This window comes from Aulostomus chinensis, chromosome 3, assembly GCF_037954235.1.
Source record: "Aulostomus chinensis isolate RoL2024-O1b breed Wild chromosome 3, RoL_Achi_v1.0, whole genome shotgun sequence".
NCBI lineage: Eukaryota > Metazoa > Chordata > Actinopteri > Syngnathiformes > Aulostomidae > Aulostomus > Aulostomus chinensis.
In genome coordinates this window covers 19,125,143-19,140,881 of record NC_141322.1, presented here as the reverse complement: position 1 = coordinate 19,140,881, position 15,739 = coordinate 19,125,143, and the positions used below count along the sequence as shown (strand labels likewise).

General features: G+C 44.0%; 4 protein-coding genes across 4 annotated transcripts; 1 reads left to right on the top strand and 3 right to left on the bottom strand.

The window, feature by feature from the left end:
• Positions 1-387: 387 nt before the first annotated feature.
• Positions 388-4,589, bottom strand: ssu72 (SSU72 homolog, RNA polymerase II CTD phosphatase). The gene is made up of 5 exons (XM_086199316.1): positions 4,323-4,589; positions 3,363-3,506; positions 1,377-1,516; positions 1,132-1,250; positions 388-574 (listed from the first exon to the last, which is right to left on the bottom strand). Exons 1-5 carry the CDS (start codon positions 4,400-4,402, stop codon positions 473-475), a joined length of 585 nt encoding a protein of 194 aa, XP_086055442.1. The 5' UTR covers positions 4,403-4,589; the 3' UTR covers positions 388-472.
• Positions 4,590-5,860: 1,271 nt separating this feature from the next.
• Positions 5,861-7,891, bottom strand: fndc10 (fibronectin type III domain containing 10). The gene is made up of 2 exons (XM_086200772.1): positions 7,725-7,891; positions 5,861-7,601 (listed from the first exon to the last, which is right to left on the bottom strand). Exon 2 carries the CDS (start codon positions 7,437-7,439, stop codon positions 6,444-6,446), a length of 996 nt encoding a protein of 331 aa, XP_086056898.1. The 5' UTR covers positions 7,440-7,601; positions 7,725-7,891; the 3' UTR covers positions 5,861-6,443.
• Positions 7,892-9,920: 2,029 nt separating this feature from the next.
• Positions 9,921-11,241, top strand: ora4 (olfactory receptor class A related 4). The gene is made up of 2 exons (XM_086196911.1): positions 9,921-10,133; positions 10,219-11,241. The coding sequence occupies exons 1-2, from the start codon at positions 9,981-9,983 to the stop codon at positions 11,239-11,241; spliced, it is 1,176 nt and encodes a 391-aa protein (XP_086053037.1). The 5' UTR covers positions 9,921-9,980.
• A 1,033-nt stretch (positions 11,242-12,274) lies between these two features.
• On the bottom strand, positions 12,275-14,902 carry ora3.1 (olfactory receptor class A related 3, tandem duplicate 1). Its single transcript, XM_086200771.1, has 4 exons — positions 14,651-14,902; positions 13,874-14,137; positions 12,721-12,966; positions 12,275-12,520 (listed from the first exon to the last, which is right to left on the bottom strand). Exons 1-4 carry the CDS (start codon positions 14,900-14,902, stop codon positions 12,308-12,310), a joined length of 975 nt encoding a protein of 324 aa, XP_086056897.1. The 3' UTR covers positions 12,275-12,307.
• Positions 14,903-15,739: the final 837 nt, after the last annotated feature.

The window sequence follows — 15,739 nt, the reverse complement described above, 5'->3', positions numbered from 1 at the left end:
TCCCAGGTCAGGAATAAAAATCTGACATACACACTTGTATATCATTTATCAGCCGGAGAAAATATGATTACGCTACCTAACATAATGAAAAAAAAAGGGGGGGGGCTTACAGAGCTTTTTTGTTTTTGACTGGGTGTGCAGGTGTTATGGCTCTCCCTGAGGAGACATGTAACTTCACTGGACTTGGATGAAAGGAGGACCTTGACCTGACCTTGATCCAGCAGAAAGAAGGCAGAGCAAGAGCAGCAAGTCTGTCAGTTCTCTGTATGGAGGAAAATCTCATTATCTCCAACGTGTCCAACAGCAGCCTGTTAGGTCCTGACCCAAAGCTGTGTGTGTGGTTTGTGTGTATGTGTCTATGTAAGCACACATGAATTGTGTTGTTGAGTGTGTGTGTGTGTGTGTGTGTGTGGCTATACTGTTTGATTGCTTGTCATCCAAGACTGTGTTTATTGCAAATGTCTAGAATGCATCAGTAAAAGCAGACAGTGTGAAGGAAAGGCCTGTTGCTCTTGTCCTCAAACTCTTGTAGGAGCTCATCTATTTCATTCTCCATGTCGTCGGTGTGCTGTATCTATAGAGGAGGGAGGACAACACAGGAGTTTAAAAAAACACACAGGTGCACCACTAACCTCACATCACTCTTCGCACCATGAATCAATGGGTAGCATTCGATTAGCTGAGCATGAGAGCTATTTTAGAAATTAATAAACAGGTAACAAATTTAAAACTATGTCAGTGTGATCTACCTGCAGGACTTTTTTTTTTTTTTGGATTACATGCAATTAAGTGTATATTTTCATTATTACTTTACCTGCTGGTTATTTTCACAATTAAAGGATGAATTGTTTAGTCTGTTTTAATGTGAACAATACTAGAAGAAAAAAAAAACTGCTCAGAGGTCCCAGTGATATGTTCAAATGGCTTTTTTTGGTCCATTAAAATCAAAACCCTAAAAACACCTAAAAATTTTTTCCATAAAAATGCAGCAAATCTTCTTATTTGCGAGCCTGCAACCAGCAAATATTTAGAGTAACAATGATAACTGATGCTCTTTTGATGGCGCTGTGTGTGCTGGATGTTGTGATTAGTGTGCCTGTGCAACAGTAAATCCCACCAGCAGACACTCACACATTGACACAGCTCACAGATGAGGAAGGCGCCCAGCGTAGCTTCCTCGTGGTTATCCTGAATGTCTACATTAATGACGTGCACAGGCTGGAGAGTCTCCTGCTCTCTTGAGTTCAGATCTGGGGAGCAACAACAGATGGGAGAGTGTGTAGTCAGACTTGGTCTGCATACAAAGTGACTCAAAGCCATGGTAGCGTTCTTGGCAGGGTCTCTGAATCAGAAGGGAGAGAAACACGAAGCCTCACCCTCCAGTACTTGGTCATAGACTCTCTCCTCGCAGGTGATGACCAGGTCAAACTTCTCCTTGCAGTTTTGAAAGCGCTCTGGCTTTGTTTTGATTCTCTTGTTGCGGTCCAGCATGTGTAGGATACCGTTCTGTGTGTATCTGAAGGGGGGAGGTTAAGGAACACAGCAGGAAACACTTCAAAGCAACAACATGCTCCTGATTAGAGGCAGGATTTCAATCACTGGACGGTCCCCGTCATCAGCTGTAAGAAACTCAGCTACATGATGGAGACTATTTCGTTGTGTGTGAGGTGCCGGAGCGCAGTCACAGACCAGTAGGTAAAAACCACTCTGCGGGAGCCAGCAGTCAGTGATTGTATTACAGGCACTACAGCACCCTCTAGTGGTGATTGTACAGCATGATCTAGCCATTCATTAGATGAAACGTGTGAAATTGTGCAAAACTGGAGAGCTCTACCTCTGGTATATCCATTCAGGTTGAAGTATGAGAAGCAATTCGGACACTAGCAAACAATGCAGCCCAACAAAGCTTGTTATTCTAATATTAATACTTAGAAAACCACACCAAAGGGCTAAATACAACATTTAAATTAAAAAAAAAAGACCAGTGACTATGGCACAGTTTCTGGAATGTGCGCTATATTTAGGAGTTCCATGCAGGGTGACAAGAACACTACAAATAGTTATCAATGAGGAAGTATTCACATGGGACACACAGTCACACAGAGTTGGTTTGGTCCGAACGAGGCGCCTGTGATATACAGCCTAGTATGTGATGATACAACCTGCAGAACGGAGTTTTTAGCAAGAGCACCATAGCAGGTAAAACTAGAGGGGCAGCGTAGACCTCCAGCACCATTCCACATGCAATCCTCATGAGTGTATTATTTTGCTCCATTGTTTTCAGGTTCCAAACTAAGTGCGTTGTCATATCTCCTGAGGAATTCATCCAAAGGTAAGAACTATGTCCTTAAAAGAATCTTCTTTTAAATCCTGAATATATTTAAAAATTCCACTGACTCCACCCCTCCACCATCTAGAATGAAGGTCAGCCCAGAAGGTTTTTTTCTTCTTCTTCTGCATAATCCAAACACACTGAAATAAAAACACGACCCCACACAGCAAAGGGGAAAAGGATGGAGTCAATCTGCAGGAATTCTCCAGGGCTCTGCAGTTAGGCCTTTTTTAGCAGTCACACATATTGTAAGGTAGCAATCTACGACTAAACGATCAAGACTTTGTTTCTGTGAATGGAGACATCTACGACGCTTCAGTGAGGACCCACAAGTATCCAGGATACACATCTTTAAGATGCTCTCCAGCTTTCTCCACCTCCTTGACATCGATCATTCTACGACCAGTGTTAACTGGTTTACTCCTGGATTAGTGAAGACTTGTACTGGTTTATAATATGTCATGTCATGTTACGTCAACTTCTGATCATTTCCACTCCTTAAAAAAATGTAATAGGCATTTATTGTAACTTCCTAAAATATTCTAGCGTTTACAGTTTATTACTAGCTACCACAATTAACAAGTGACACCTGAATTTGATTTTTGGTAAAACATGTCACCCATATTAATGGACTAACCATTATCTTTGTAGGATAATTCAATTAAAGGTACTTAAAGCCGCTTTAAAAAGAAAGGTGTTTCCAGTTTTAAGTTCAAAAATTAAAGTTCAGCGAGAACAGCGCCTATAAGAGCTCCAACACCCCGTAGAAACTGAAAAGTAACCTGCATTATTCAACATTTCATCTGATGTTTTGTTTTTTTCAGGAAATCTCCATTATGACCTTCAAATTGTTGCCATCACCTGGATTAGACAGGTTTAATAATCTCTGCACGTCATAGCCACCGGTGGTTCCGTCCGCCGTGCTGCTCCAGTCACCATACCTTCCTCGACATGTGATGTGCTTACTTATCCGGCCTCCAGCTTGTGTTTGAGTGAGTGTGTGGGTAAAATATGAGTGAGCTGGGGATACAGTTCCTTGTCCTTGCGGACCAAGTCGTTGTACATCTGTTCATATGTCGTTTTGAAGTCATACACATTTGGCTTATCTGGGGCAGGACCGGGTAGCTTCACATGAGACCCAGTCCCGAATGAACGCACATCGAATCCACGTTTACTGCAAAAAGGAAGAAGACAAGAGAGTAAATTACATAACATTTCTAACACTTACAAAAAAAACACAAACAAAAACCATCACATACAAACAAAATGCAGCCTGGTACCACTTTTTTTTTATGTAAAACTGAACGTAAGGCGACGGGGCTTCTTAAAGTAGGTTGATGCTGGTCCGCACTGCTCTCTGAATCTCTAGCCAATTGTTGTTGTTTTTTTTACAATGTAGAAAAACCCCATGAGGCACATTTATTTCAACTGCCTGAAAATCATCTCATTCTTTAAGATTTAATTCTAGGTGTGATTAGTTAAGAGAGCCAACCCAGTTAAATACGTTTCCACTGAGCTGTTCACTCCACAAGTCCACATAGGCTGAGCAACTAATAAATCTACTTTGCAAGATGTGGGTGAGTGCAGGGACAGCATCAGCCCCGTGCTGCAGTTCTTCCTTTCCAGAATATTCCCCTACAGGGGGCGCTCTTGTCGTGATGAGGGGGGAGAAGGGGAAAAAAAGCAACTTTGACTACTATAAAAAGAGAGGCAAAAACCCCCAAAGAAAAGCCCTGAATCTGTTTGAAATCAAAAGCTGTGTGAGTCTTTACTAAAAAAAGATGTCAAACGGAAGCCTGGTCAGAGAGCAGCGTCTTTAGAGGCCCCGGTGTGTCACTGAGGTGCGAGTCTATTGTTAAACTGCGCTGCTGAGGCCCGTCAGACTCTTGTGTCAGTTCGACACCGCTTCAGAAAACGCCTCGTTATGGCATACGGTCGATCACGTCGTCGTCGTTTTCCTGTTCGTCTCCTCTCGGCGGCTCGTCTTTACCTGAGGATATTGTGCGCTTCCATACTGCGGTTCTGGTTGCTCGAGCACACAACCGCTACATGCAGCGGGTGGCTCGGCATTGCGACTCTCCGGCGGAATCTACGAGGCAAAAGCTGTCGGAAACAAATTGAGGTAGTTAGTTTGAACCCTGTGGAGATAAACAACACAAACCCCTATGCTAAAGTAAATCAAAAGCGCTTCGAGTACAAGTACGACTCGCTGGGTTCGTCTTCTTTACAAGTAGGAAATTAAAATGGCGGAACCCCGTGAGCTGTTACCGCTTTATGAAGTGATGTCATCAGAGGGCGGGGTTTACCACGGCGGAGACGTGTAGGACGAGGTGTGACGTCGGCAAACGAACAGGTTGAGAGAACAACACTTTATTTGAATTATATTTATATTGGTTACGGGAAAAGTCAGTACAAGAAGACGTGTAAACATGAACATAAAATATCAACAGCAGCCTTTAATCTTGATTGCTGTCAGTACAGCAGTGAAGCAGGCACAACCGAACCTGATTGTGCCTGTGTGACTTTGTTACGTGATGGTGGTGACGACACATTTTTTTCGCTTTAACCTCGATTTACACTTTAATATGAGGCTAAGTCCAGTGAGTTTTCAAATTAAACGAAGATAAATAACAGGGAGCCACAAATAAATTCATCGTCAGAACAAGTTCAACAAACCAATCAACACTAACATCAGGACATACACCGAGAGGGCTCGTCACCGTCCTAAACCACACCTGCTACATCTGTTACACACGCCACCTGTAGATTTAAGTACACAAGCAATACACCTTGACGACGTGGGAAGAAGTAATCTAACGGAAGGAGTTTGGCAAAGTTTTCCAGCTGGATGTAAATCTACAAATATTATTGTAAACTACATCAAAAGGTTGAAGATGTTTCACCTTGTATTGAACTTTTAACTTAAGAGCCCCTCCACACACACGTATTGAGGTAAGAGGGTTTTTTTTTAAAAGTCTGAGATGGTGGTACTCCCCTGACCCTGACAGTTGAGAGAACTGCTCAGGTAGAATAAGACATTGAAAAGACGTGTTTCAGGACAGGATTGCCATGTAAAAAGAAGATTCCAGAGGTGAGGGGAAGTCAACCTGAAGACTCCAAAACCCCAAGTGAGCAAGGAGAGTTCTGAGAGAGGCTGAGGTGTTGATGGGCTGTGAAGGTGAGAAGAGGATGGATCGCAGACATCAAGTGTTCCCGCTTTTGTAGCTGCTTCATCTGATCTCGCCTTGAGCAGTACGATGACATTCCGACATGATAAATCTGAAGAATTTCTTAGAATTTTTCTTCATTAAATATCTAGGTTGGCCTATTAAATTTGCAAGTTCAGGACAAGAAAAGTCATTCAAGTCCAGTTCTTTTGATCCATCAGTAGTTTCAAAAGTGATTTTGATTTTATGTCTCTTAGGAGGGTATCGAGAGATAGAAATTGACTTTTGCAAATCGAAATGTGAAGCCATTAAAACACAAACTCCAACGCAAAGGAAAAACAAAAACAGCTTTAAAGGGTTCTGGATGATTTCATGATACTTTATTCATTGACAGCAGGATATGAAGGCATTCTAATTCAAGATGTTTGGCACAGTATTTGGAGATGTACACCAGATTGTATTGCCCTTCACAAAATGGTACAAATACATACTGTACGCAGACCTGAAAGCAAAACTAGACAGTAAGATTATTTAGTCAGAGTGGAAAAAAAATGCAATTCCATCAAATTGTATTTCTGTTCCAGCAAGGACATAATCTGGACACTTTCACAGGCAGCACATCGAGCAAAGTTCTGATGTATTTCGTTTATTATATTGCTGTATAACTGCTGCCAGCACACAGACTGACAGACTCGATCACAGACGACACTTAACCAAAACACAACACAGTCAACTAAATGTATCAGTACTTTTGGTTCAGTGCATCCTCGCAGAGGTCGACAAGGCATGATAACTGTGTTGGTTTCAGATTGTGCTTCAATTTGTATTCACATAACGTACGATGTGGCTAATTGAAGAATCCTCATGGGCAATGAGTGACTACGCTTGTGAGATCTGATGTTAAATGGAGGCTATTTTATTCATGTAGCGGTGCATCTTTAGCCTCAGTGGCGTGAGTGAGTGCGGTAGGAGTACGTGTGCTGCGTGGTGGGGCTCATGATGTTTTCTGTGATATATGCCACCAGCAAGCAGATGATAACCAACATCACACAAATTGCTCCCCCCACTGTTGTCATAGCAATCACAATGTCCTGCATCCCGGATGGCGGTAGGGTAAATTCCACGCAGTCCCTCTGGTCTGCTTTCTGAGCTGGATCATAGTGGGCCAGGGAACGTAGGCAGATGCGGTAGGGGATGTTCTCGTGTAGCTCGTTCAGGAGGAAGTCCCTGCAGCCGGAACCAAGATGGACACCAGCACACTCAAACTGAGTATAGCTTCCATTCCACCAGCAACTCAGCTCATAGCCCCCTCGTTTGTGCCGTCGGCCGCTGAAAACACTGTTTGATTTGATTGTTTGCTCTATTGTTGAACTCTGCTGTCCACCACCACTCCTGTGGCCATTCTCTTCTGCCTGGACGTCTCGGCTGACCACTCTGGACTCTTCCTCTCGGGTCCACTGTAACAGTACACTGCCATTGATGAGGATATTCGCAACCAGATGGCCCACAGACACCACTGAGCTGCAGTCTCCTTTATTACACTTATACCCAAACAGTGTGTGTCGAAAGCAGAGCTGCCCCCCAATGCCTCCCTCGATCACTCGGTAGGCACAAAGTGGCAAGACCCCTCTCTCCGGGCTCCACTTGGCTCTGTCAGACGTCTCCGATATCACAGTATTGCCTCTGCTGGTGTTGAAGAAGCGATGGCCTGATGTCTCTTGAAGCTTTGGTGCTGGCCTAGTTTCATGGTTGTGATTGCCATGGTGTAAAGTGCTGTTAGGGTGTTTGAGCCAGTTGTGTGGTGTCCCAGAATCTTCGTTGCCTCTCGCCTCTGATGGGGATGTGGATGATGCTGAGCTGCTGGAGCCAGCTGCCTGCTGTAGTGTGCAGAGCAGGAGTGTCGACAAGGCGAGCAGTGATGGTCGTTGCTGGCTATTCATTTCCTTCCTCTCGTCGGATTATTTTCACGCACAGTGGATCAGTCGGGCGATGTGACGAGGCGGGGTGATGACTGCCATAAGATCAGCTCTGCTTCAGCGCACACGACGGCATCCGTCTGAGACAGGGAAGCGCGTCCATGGGCGAGAGGAACGGGAGAGCATCTGCGACAGAAATAACATTTAACATCAAGATGAGAGCAGAGAGTGAACCGTCCTGAGGGATAAAGTTCAAACAGCCTCGATAACACGAGCAGCCTCCGCGGGTTTCCCAGGAAAATCACTCACTTGTGTCGTTTGGAGCGAGACCCCGAGAGGCTGTCGTGCCATCAGATTTCCCTTCTTCTTCCTGTCTGGCTTGACGTAAAGGCTTTGATGCCCGCTGTGTGAGAGTGCACGTGGAGGGGCGCGCGCCGCAGGGGTGCTTGGGAGCGTGCACAAAATAGTTGTAGTCATCATCATCAGTCTGTTCGTGAGTCATCATCATATCACGAGTGCTTCAGGTGACGGTCAATAACAGTCCTGACACACACACGCACAAGCATGCTCACCTGCACGTTCCACGCGGATTTTGACGTCAAGTCACGTACCACTGGACTTCGAGGAAACAACACCTACGATAACAACCATGAAAACATACGAAAACAAATATCAAACTGAATAACTAAAACCTCGCATGTATGTCGTTTTGTAGGCGTGTTATTGTATAAGCTTTAGAGTACAGTATGTACAGTAACAGCGTTGACTCATACTTTGCACATGAAATAATTCACTTCAATCTAGGAAAGTGAAGTCGTCCTTCAATCTTTGTTCAAATCCAGCAAAGTTCTAGTAACTCCTTTTGACTGTGATGCAAAGTTGGTCGACCTCTGATGATAAAACGTACTATTTAAGGGGGCTTTAGACAAAATGTTATGTAATGTACAACTGTATGTCACTGAAAACTGTTAAACTGCATTTCACTGACTCGTCTGTCTATGCACAAAATCAAAGCTCCCCAAAAATTAGAGAGGGCCCTGTCCTGGTACTACAAATGAGTAAATCATACACCAGTGATTTGTGTTCATAATATCCTGATTGTGGAAACTTACTGTAAGGTTTTGTGCATTTTAGAGGGTGATTTAAGATCATTTATAATGCTAACTGTAAATTAAAATTATCTGGATATGTTTGATGCAGTTTGAAGACAAGAGTACGTCATTCAAACTCGCCAGTGGTAAAATTAGATCATTAAAGCACCAAATATATCATGCTCTCCTGTCGTCTGGCGTCTATCCATCATATTGTATGTCCATTTGTCTGTTGGGTTATTGTGAACATGATGTCTCAGGGAATGTTGGCAAATTTGGCACAAACATCCATTTTGACTAAAGGATGAACTGAAAAGAGTTCAAAGTTCAAGGTCACTGCAACATACGCACTTGGTTGGGGCATACAACCGCAATGCAGTATTACTTTGAGGCTACTACAAGTGTCCCAGATTACAAACTGCCCTGTTCCAGATCATCAAACTCAGCCAGGCTATTTATATGGCACCATGAATAGTTCAGGTTGAGGCTTTTCCCCTCGCTGATATTTCCTCTTCTGGTTTGATTAGAAAACAAGTGAAGGGTTTCAGAGAGGTTAATGTGTTGATGAGGTCCACGATCCCAAAACTGGGGAGCGTATTAAGTGTTACCCCTGCAACTGTTCTTCTGTCTGGCTCATAATGTTCTAAATATGTCGAGTATGGCAGTGCTGGTGCTCATCTTTATGGAATTTTTGAAGGCTATGAATAATGTTTTTGCATTGTGTGGCATTGTATTTTTAGATCTTCATATAAGCTCCACCCCTCTGCTGATGACACCTAATACTGAAATCTGAAATCTTTCTCGTTAGAGGACCTTCCATTACAGTTGTCAGTAAGAATTCAAAAAAAAAAATTTTTTTTTTTTTACTAAATAAAAATCTCTTAAAACATCTTGATAATAAATAATTGTTTGTATCACTTCATTAAAATATATGATACATTTAATTAAGCAGTGCTTATGTGAGATTATTCTTTGCAGCGTCCCTAGAGAGAAATTTAGCAACCCAGTAAACAATCAGCACCGGGGGAAAGTATGAATGGCTGACTAATAAGAGAAAAAATGCTGTGTCAGTTTGGCCCGATCAGCACCAACATTTCCCTGATCGGTCACAGGGGACAGCTGGTCAGATCTGTGTGATCTGCTGCTACACTGGTACATCTGATGCTAATCTAGTAGTAATGAAGAAGAACTACTGTAAAAACAAATGATCAGTTTAAACATGCATTTTTGTTGCCGGGTTAAGTGATGATTTAATTTAATGGGTACAGGCAACAACTAATAGCGACCCATGCTTATTAATCTGATCGTTCAGCTGAAGAGACAGGCAGTGCAGCTGGGTGGTGGTGCAGAAATAAATTGTGGAAAATGCCTGCGTTTGCTGGATCAAAGCATCAACATGTTAGAATAAATTGACCTTGAGCATAGTCAGCAAAGATGAACCTTCCTGTGTGTGTATAAAACAGCCGTGGCAGTGATGAGCTTGATTTTTCACTCTTTGACACAAAGAAGATGCAGGCAATATCATCATGCTTCTGATGCCATGTCCGAGGTCCTAACCGTTGACGCAATTTTGTTTGGGCTCTTGGTCTTTTCAGGTATCCTGGGAAACATCCTGGTTATCCGTGTGGTGAGATAAAACACAACATTCTATTTATTTGTGGCTTATCATCAGTTTATTCTCAGCATTGCTACCCTCTCGTGGTCACTCACAGGTGTTCCAGTCCGCCACTGAGAGTCCATCTAGACGACTTCCACCCTCTGACACCATTTTGGTGCATCTGTCACTGGCAAACTTGCTGACCTCCCTTTTCCGCACAGTGCCCATCTTTGTGTCGGACCTGGGCTTGGATGTAACGCTCTCTCCGGGCTGGTGCCGAGTCTTCATGCTGCTGTGGGTGTGGTGGCGAGCTGTGGGCTGTTGGGTGACTTTAGCACTCAGTGTATTCCACTGCACTACCCTAAGACGTCAGCATGTCGCTTTTGGACCCCTGGCACTGCAGCGGGAGCGGCAGCGGGTGCGGATTGTTCTAGGGCTGGTTTGGGTGGCTAATCTGGCTTTCTCTACCCCTGCACTGATATATACCACCCATGTCCATGGCAACGCCACAGTGGAACTGATGGTCATCAGCTGTACCACCAGGCCTCTGCTGGGCTGTATCTGGGAGTTCCCCTCTTCCCAACAGGGTGCAGCTTTCGCTTCCGCCTCATTGGCACTCAATGAAGTGGTGCCGCTGTTGCTGATGGTTTGCACCAATCTGGCCACCCTGCATGCTCTGGCGAAGCACATCCGAGCAGTCACCACAGGGGGGGAGTCCGGGGGAATTCACGGCGAGCTGGACAAACATGTGTCCACTGAACGCAAGGCAGCACATGTCATCATGTCACTGGTATCGCTCTTTGTGGTCTGCTGGGTGCTGCAAGTCGCTGCAGTGACGTACTACAACCATGACAGGGGGCACCATGCTGAGGGTCTGCTGACTGTCTCCCACTTTTCTGCCTCACTGTTTGTAGGATTCAGTCCTATGGTGGTGGCCCTCGGACACGGCAAGCTAAGGAGAAGAATCACGGCAATGGTGCTGGGGTGGACTAAAGTCATTAAATGGTGCAGCACAGAGACTGAAGGGGGGAAGAAATCTCTAGAAACTAAAGGAAGGAAGAGAAAACAAACTATTTTTGTGATTCAAAAAAAGAGGGATGTTACAAACAGGGAAGAGAAAGCCAGAGCAAGTAAATAGTGAAGATAATGTAGCTAGCACAGATGCATCCTTTTGGTGAATGCAAAACCAATTTACTATGTCTTTAATCTCCACAGAGTCATTCTCAAGTATTATTTCAACTGATTTTGACACATTTCCACATAAGCAGCCATTTTCCGCCAGTCAGACTCAGACACACCAGATATGTTTTTGTTACAGTTGAAACTATCCAAAGTTGATAACGTATCTGATTTTATTTTTGTTGTTGACCTGAAATTTAAGCAACAAAAATGCTTTGTCAATTTGTTCAGTTTGTTAGTGTTTATAAGCCAATCATTTGTGCAATACCTGAATAGGCTTGACTATAGGTTAACCCCCACAATAACTTCCCAATGGCTCAAACCAAACCTGAGCAGGTTTCTATCTCAAAGTATTTTAGAATTAGTAAAAATAGGTGAGGACTTTAAGGGGGGCACGGTGGTGCAGTGGTCAGCACTGTTGCCTCACAGCAAGAAAGTTACGGATTCGAGCCCTGGCTCCAGCTCAGGGTCCTTCTGTGTGAGTCTGCATGTTCTCCCTGTTCCTGTGTGGGTTCTCTCTGGTACTCCAGCTTCCTCCCACAGTCCAAAGACATCAAGAGGGGACGAGGCTGATTGATACTCTAAATTGACCGTAGGCGTGGCTGTGAGTGTGAATGTTGCCTGTTTATGTGTGTTGGCTCTGTGATGGACTGGTGACCTGTCCAGGGTGAACCCCGCCTCTCACCCGAAGGCTGCTGGGATAGGCTTCAGCCCCCCCACCACCCTTAACAGGATAAGCGGTAGAAAATGGATGAATGGATGCATTATGAGTTACATTTTTCCCTGCGCTTTCCCATCCATACAACCAATTTTTTCACATACACATCCATACACATATGTACACCCACACACACACACACACACACACACACACACACACACACATACACACACACATATACACACACACACACACACTCATGCACAGACTGGCTGAGAGGAGGAGATGGTGGTTCTGTGTCTCTGCTCAGCAGCAGTGTTGTGGGGGTGAACCTCGTGTCCTTCAGTAACCTGTGACTTCTCTGTTAGTGAGAGAGTGCAGACTTGATGAAAGAGCGCAGCCGCCGGTGTCCAATTGCCAGAACAGCTGGTGACATGGCAATGAAGATGATGTTTGCAAAACGAGCAATGACAAGTAGAAACTCGGCGGAGGAACCGCGGTTGTAGTTGAAATAGTTGACAGAGATGATGCTGGTTCCCCAAGAAGCAATGAAAAGCATGATGAGAGCAAGAATGACCTGCAGGAGAAGACAGGGAGGACGAGTAGGAATTAAGACAGGTATTATATTGACTTTGACTCCAATAAAAATGTTGCTAATATAACTCAGCTATGGTTGTCTGTTCTTTACTTCCTTCCTACCTACCTGATGAACACGGCCTCAGTAACTTGACAAGCACACACTCTAGCTGCTCTCTCTCTCTCACTCTCTCTCCTCACCTTGGCTGCTCGTCTCTCCGCTGGCACTCGTTTTATGACCGGAGCGTCTTGCGCCGAGCTGCGCATCCTTCCATGTGTGTAGAGTGTGTAGAGAGAGCCGAGGTTGGTAAAGGCCATCAGAATTATGGGAATTGTTTCATGGATGATCATGGATGTTGTGGCATAAGCCAGGCCACTGAAAGCAGAGGGAAAGTTCCACACACAGCCCAGCAGGGGGCGTGTTGTGCTGCTCACCAGCATCAAGGTCTGGAAAAGAGGAAGACGAAGGAGGGGAGGCAGACGTCTGCATCATGTATGTCCAGTTGTGGAAAGGCAGTGTCCCTGAACACACCTATTACACCACACACAAACTTTAGGATGGTTAGGCTCCGGTCTGTAAGGGTTTAGAGGTGCAAGGAGGATGTCTAGAGCCAGATGGTTACTGAGGGCTGAGGCACTTCGCAGCCTATCGGAGAGCTCTTTCCTCTTGAGCTGTCCTACCTGCTGATCCAATCACGCACGAGCCAGGAGAGCATAGAGGAAAGAGGGTTACACACTGATGTAGCAGTTTCCTTTCCTTCCCACATGTTTTTAGAAGCTTGAATTCCCTTGAAATCAGTAAGAGTAGAACCCATATATGAATTTAAATATACAGTATATATATACCCCATATATACAGTATATAGTTTCATTCAGGGTGACCAGACAAGACCCTTTAAGACCAACTGGACCCACCAACAATTCTCTTTTCAGGTTCTATTCAGTCATTTCACAGCCCTCCAAGCACAGCTATTGGTAACTATAAAGAAACTCTCAACAGGATCAATTGTGCAATCAAAGGAATGTCATATGTTCCCCCACAATACTCCCAAAATATTCCCAAAGCCAAAGAATTTCCCCCTGATTTTTAAAGACCTCGACAACTTGACTGCGGAGGATTTATCTCTGAATGTTACAAGACAATTCCCCTCACAACAGTGCAGAAGTTCTTAGAATATTGTCAGGAGGTACAATTTCTGGCTGGGTGTGTGTTATACAAACAAGCAACTGTGAATTGAACCATGACTCAGTCTGTACTGTTTTGAAACACGATTGCAAAGTTCACAAAAATGACTTGTGATGGGCTCGAGCATTGAGAACTGGCTATAATCCAGAAGCTCCATCAGTCTCTCACCTCAGTGCTGTTCACATTCCCGCTTGTGGAGAAGACATGAGCAGGAATGGAGTAAATAAAGTTGAGAAACCAGATGAGACCCAGACTCAGCAGAAGGGTACTGGAGGCACCTCGGGGCCCGTGAATGTTTCCAGTAGTGGGAGTCACTCGCCTCAAAGTCTGGAGGTGGAAGGCACTGAGGAAAAGTGTTGACCACACGTTGACCGATCGCAGCCACACCCAGACACCCATGAGGAACTGGCACCACTCTTTGGACGAGTACAGCTGTAAGACACGGACTCAGATTGGTGCAAATGTGATGCTTTTCTCTTGAATATATAAACACCTTGAAGTGATTCAACTCGCATTCCACCTTGTGAACACTTCAGTTTGTTGGAATGATGCACTGATCGCTAAATACAAGGCCGATATTACTATTTTAAATGATAACTTGCCAATACCAATTCTTTTTGTTTCTTTGTTTCTTTGTTTGTTTGTTTTGTTTATCTTTATTCCTCTTTTGTGCCAAGGCCTCAAATCGTGGTGGTAAAAAATGTCTTAACTGTTTTAAAGTCCTTTGACATCAGCACATACAATAAACACTGATGGTAGCAAACAAGGAGAATATCAGAAAAAAACAGATAGGTGGTCGATATAGCCCCACTTTGCTATTGCAAACAAGCTGTTTGTGTTGTAAATTAAACCTTTGGCACAGTCAGCTAGTATTATTATTGGTTTAATTTTCTGACCAACAAACAAAATCATAATTTACCAAAACAGGCATAGACGACCTCATACCTCGAGTCCTGTGTCTGAGATGACAAGCAGTGTGTTCCTCATCACAGACACCAGCAGGTTGGACAAAGCCATGTTGATGATGATAATGTCCGAGTTTCGTCCACCTCCACGGTCCATGATTACAGTCTTACCAATCACCAAAATCACAGTGGTGTTACCCACAATCCCCAGAAACACCAGAATGATGTAGAAAGCTGTTTGTGCAGGGGAGACTGAGACACGAAGTCCCATTCCCACCAGCTCCATATCCATATCCTCTCCAGCGGGGCCTTCCATCATAGCCACTGTGTATTATATACAGTTTATGAAGCAGATTCAGAAGCTGATATCACATCTTCATTTGTGCCCCATTTTTCACAACTGTAAAATAATTCCATTTCCCCCTGCAGCATGCCTCTGGAATTCTGGATCTTTGCAAGAGAAGGAAACTTAAGCCCCTCCTTGTGAGGGCCAAAGGAGGAAGGTGATGGTGTCCTTTCCTTGGGGAGCACAAGGTGCATGTTAATGAAACTCAAGTGATTAATCAGCTTCCCTGCATGAAAAATGCTTCCTTTGCAACTTAATACTCAGGAGAGGAGGGCACCTGTTCGTTCATGTACACGCATGTATGTAGTTGATACCACTCACCTGCCCAAAAACAATAAACACTGAGCTATAGCCGCAACATTTCTGATAGTAGTGAGATGTCCTTAATAATACATTAGTGAAAGCAAATAAGCTAAATGCACAATAATGCATTACCTACAATTAATGTGTCACTCCTCAACGCTCCAGTGAAGGATGACGAGGACCTTTAATAACCGCTGAGGCTTTCAATTTACCAATTCAGACTAAAAATTCATACTAATATTTAAACCAGTAGATATAATCATTGGTTCAGTGTCTGAAAGTGACATTACATTAAATTTCCAAAAGAACAGCTGCTTTTTAATTCCATCTTTCACATTCATCAAAAATGTTCTAACAGTATTGTCATGTTCAAGTTAATATCCATGCCCCATTTTCTTATTAAGAGACTGTTTCATGAATGTCTAATGAGAATAAGTAATGAAATATAGGGCTACAGCTGCAACCGGAGCTCCTCAGGCT